Source organism: Phaethon lepturus, unplaced genomic scaffold (assembly GCF_000687285.1).
Source record: "Phaethon lepturus isolate BGI_N335 unplaced genomic scaffold, ASM68728v1 scaffold34177, whole genome shotgun sequence".
Classification (NCBI taxonomy): Eukaryota; Metazoa; Chordata; class Aves; order Phaethontiformes; family Phaethontidae; genus Phaethon; species Phaethon lepturus.
In genome coordinates, this window is record NW_010550362.1 from 5,925 (window position 1) to 9,174 (window position 3,250).

The following is a 3,250-nucleotide window of genomic DNA, read 5'->3' on the forward strand; positions in this document are numbered from 1 at the left end:
GCGCGAGTAGTTCTTTAGGCACGATCCCTACTCATGACATGAATGCTGAACACAGCATTGGAGACCTTTCTTGCCGCAAGGGCGCGAGTAGTTCTTTAGGCACGATCCCTACTCATGACATGAATGCTGAACACAGCATTGGAGACCTTTCTTGCCGCAAGGGCGCGAGTAGTTCTTTAGCAAACTCTTCCCAACAAGCTTTTGAGGAATACAACCAAACACACGGCTGTAGGGTGTCCTAAAAGTTTATTGCTGCCCAATTAATACAGGCGCTGGGGCTTCCCCATGGTGCTCTTGATATACAAAGCACGCACGTTCTGCCAGTTCTTCTTCAGCAAGGACACCAGAAAGTTGATGGCCAGGTGGATGTTGTAGACAAGTTCGTCCTCTGTCATCTTCACGTGACCGACAGCCACAGCCAGACAGAGCACCTGGGGGACAAGGACACCAGCATCACTCATGCAGGTAGAGGTTTTGCAGGGAAATTAAAGATTACAGTTAAACGATTGACAGAACAGCCCAGCCCTTATCTAAACTCATCAGGGCATCAAATTATCTCGTGTTCTGTCAGCTGGATGTGACTTCTCCAGCTTATTCGTGGGTGTTTCCAGAGAGCTCCTTGTAGCTGGCATGTGGCTCCCATGAATGTGTCTGGCAGCATCTGGATGCCACCTCTGAACAGCAGCAAGGCTCAGAGTGCACAGCTGACCTAGAGAAGGCAGGGAGCACCGCTGCCTCCCAGAGATGGGCAAACCGGGAAGGACATGCAACGAGCTGTGCTGGAGCGGGAGCAGACCTCGGGTTTAACTCGGCTCCCACACCCTGCTCGTTAGGCAGCGCTGGCATGTGCCCTGCAAACCGCTAACACAGCGCAGTACAGATGATTAGCTCCAAACTTGACTGCTAAGCATGGCGCCAGCTTCACTTTTTGTTTTGGGCACCAGCCCTTTCTTTCTTGTGCATAACACAGAGGCCAAGCCTCTGCCTGCCAGCCTCACTGAGAAGCTTGTAAGGGAATGTTCCCCACAGGCTGAAGACAAAAGGATTTACGAGCGAGCTGACAGGCCAAGTGTCAGGACATCATTAGCTCAGTTACTTAAAATGCCTGAGCATTTGCAAACTATCACATTTGCTGTGTCCTCCCAGTTGTTGTGCCCCCAGGCCCAGATCAGCTGGAGTCCAAGGATGCACCTCAGCTAGCAGAGCTGTTAATTCAGACTAATACCCGTGAGTCACATTTAGACCGCTGACACGAGATTAAAATGCCTGAACAGGGTTATTTTGGTTTTAGAGAGTCAGCTTGCTTTGACATCTCTCGACAGCAACAGCAGAGATCCACAGAGCTGCTCCGAGTCCCAAACTTGCCTCTGGCAAAGCACCACTGCATGCACGGACCCAGGGGGGCATGCCTGGCCCGGGGGCCCCACCCTGCAAGTGTCACCCACTTACTGTAAGAAGCCTTAATTATGACTGATTGTGTTTGGCATTAAAACATCAAGATCATCTCCTAATCGTTTGCTCTAAGATCTTTCAACCACAGATGAATTAATCCTCCTTTCCAGCTAAGCAGCTGAACGCTCCAGGAACTGTCTCCCTTCACTGCAGAGGAGAGCACTGGGTGCTTCTCACCGGCTGCTGTTTTAGGAAGGTGCTCGAGGGACACCTACAGCCCAGACCAGACATGGCAGCCACATACAAGTGACCACCCGCCACAAATAACCCTCAGGTATGTTGCTGCCTTGGAGAGGAGAAGCCCTGCTTTACCTTCTTCATCTGAAATTTGATGGTAGATTTGACCTCATCAACCTTGGCCACCAGGTTCTCATTGTGAGTGAGGAGAGAAGGGAATTTGCCGGCTTTGTTCAGGCCCGGACCCAGGATTCGAGGAATCTGCTTGATCAAGGACTCGGAAGCCAGGAAGGCATCATACTTCTTAGCTGTGAGGAGGGAACAAATGCAGGTCAGGAGGGACTTGGCTCCTACACAGAGCCTGCAACTAACAGCTCAGCTGAGGCTGCACTGCTCCTTCCCTCACATACGCATTTCCACATCCCCAGAGTCCCGACTAGCTCAAATAAAGCAGTTTTTACTAATATATAGAAATTACTCCTGACACATCAGCCAAGCCTGCCAGCACCCAGCTTCACAACCCGACAGCAGTCCATGCCCTTTCTGTATGCAGTTAGTGTCCCTGAAGCATCTATTAAGCCACAGGGGACCGATGCTGAACTCCGAGCTCTACCAGGAGCCTCCTCCTGCAGCCTGTGCATGTGTGGCTGGATCACACATCTCGGAGAGGCTTAGCTAGCAGCCGTGGTATCCTATGTCATTTCCTAATTGCATATGGTTCCATGGCTAATTACGGATTGAGTGGGAAGTTCTTCTTGTCTGCCTAAGGTATGTATCAAAATGACTTTGATTTTGTAGGGAGAGAAGAGTTTTCTCTCTTACAAAGTGAAAATTAGCAAGTTTCCTTCTGTTCATTTAAGTACTGCAGGACTAAACCACAATTTTGCCTCCAGCTTTACTCTGCTTTTGCTGCACTCCAGCTTCCTGACCAGGCAAGCGAGGAACACCAGCTAAAGGTGAAACTTCCAGAGAAACAGGAACATTTCCCTGTACCCCTTTCTTCCAGAACGCAATCAACCTCACTCCTGGAGGACTCATCTGTCAGACCTTCTGCACTGGTAATGGTTTGCTGGCTCTTCTGAGTAGCATGAAGACAGCTTTCTGTACTTCAGGCTGACTCTGGCCAGTTTTCTATTCCCTAGAGTTAACCATGAGGTGGAAATCTGAGCACAGGGAAAACCGTCCTGCTTACCCAGCCCGGGTATTCTGAGCCCAATCCACACCACTACTCACCCAGCTTCTTCACCAGCTTCTTGTTTTTGTTGAGTTTCTTCAGAGCTTCTATGTCCATGTGAGGGATGTCAACTGCTTTGGCCTCATCACAGTGCTGCTGGTCTCCCAGGAGGCAGACCGAGAACTTGGGCCGTGGAGTTGACTTCAGCCTGGGGACAGAAGATCTGAATTACTATGACCAGCCAGCACCACACACGCTTCCAAGGGAGCCATCATGGAGATACCTTACCACAGCGCCTGGGAATCTTCCTCCACAGCTTCTAACCTGCCTTCTCCAGCAGGTCGGTGGGGAAAGCACAGGGGCCTCCCACACCTCCCCTCATGTTTTAAGACCCAGGGTAGGGGTCCGTTCAGCCACACCCGCTTAGCCGAGGTGGTCTGAACTACC

The 3,250-nt window shown here is 50.8% G+C and overlaps 1 protein-coding gene across 1 annotated transcript in view; it reads right to left on the reverse strand.

Moving 5' to 3' along the window:
• Nucleotides 1-229: 229 nt before the first annotated feature.
• RPL10A (ribosomal protein L10a) overlaps nucleotides 230-3,250 on the reverse strand; it is a gene marked incomplete at its 5' end in the record, with an annotated part of 3,461 nt that continues 440 nt past the window's right edge. Inside the window, 3 exons of the mRNA XM_010290542.1 lie at nucleotides 230-431; nucleotides 1,765-1,937; nucleotides 2,863-3,011. Of these exons, the coding sequence (XP_010288844.1) occupies nucleotides 261-431; nucleotides 1,765-1,937; nucleotides 2,863-3,011 (493 nt within the window). The remainder of the gene's footprint in view (nucleotides 432-1,764; nucleotides 1,938-2,862; nucleotides 3,012-3,250) is intronic.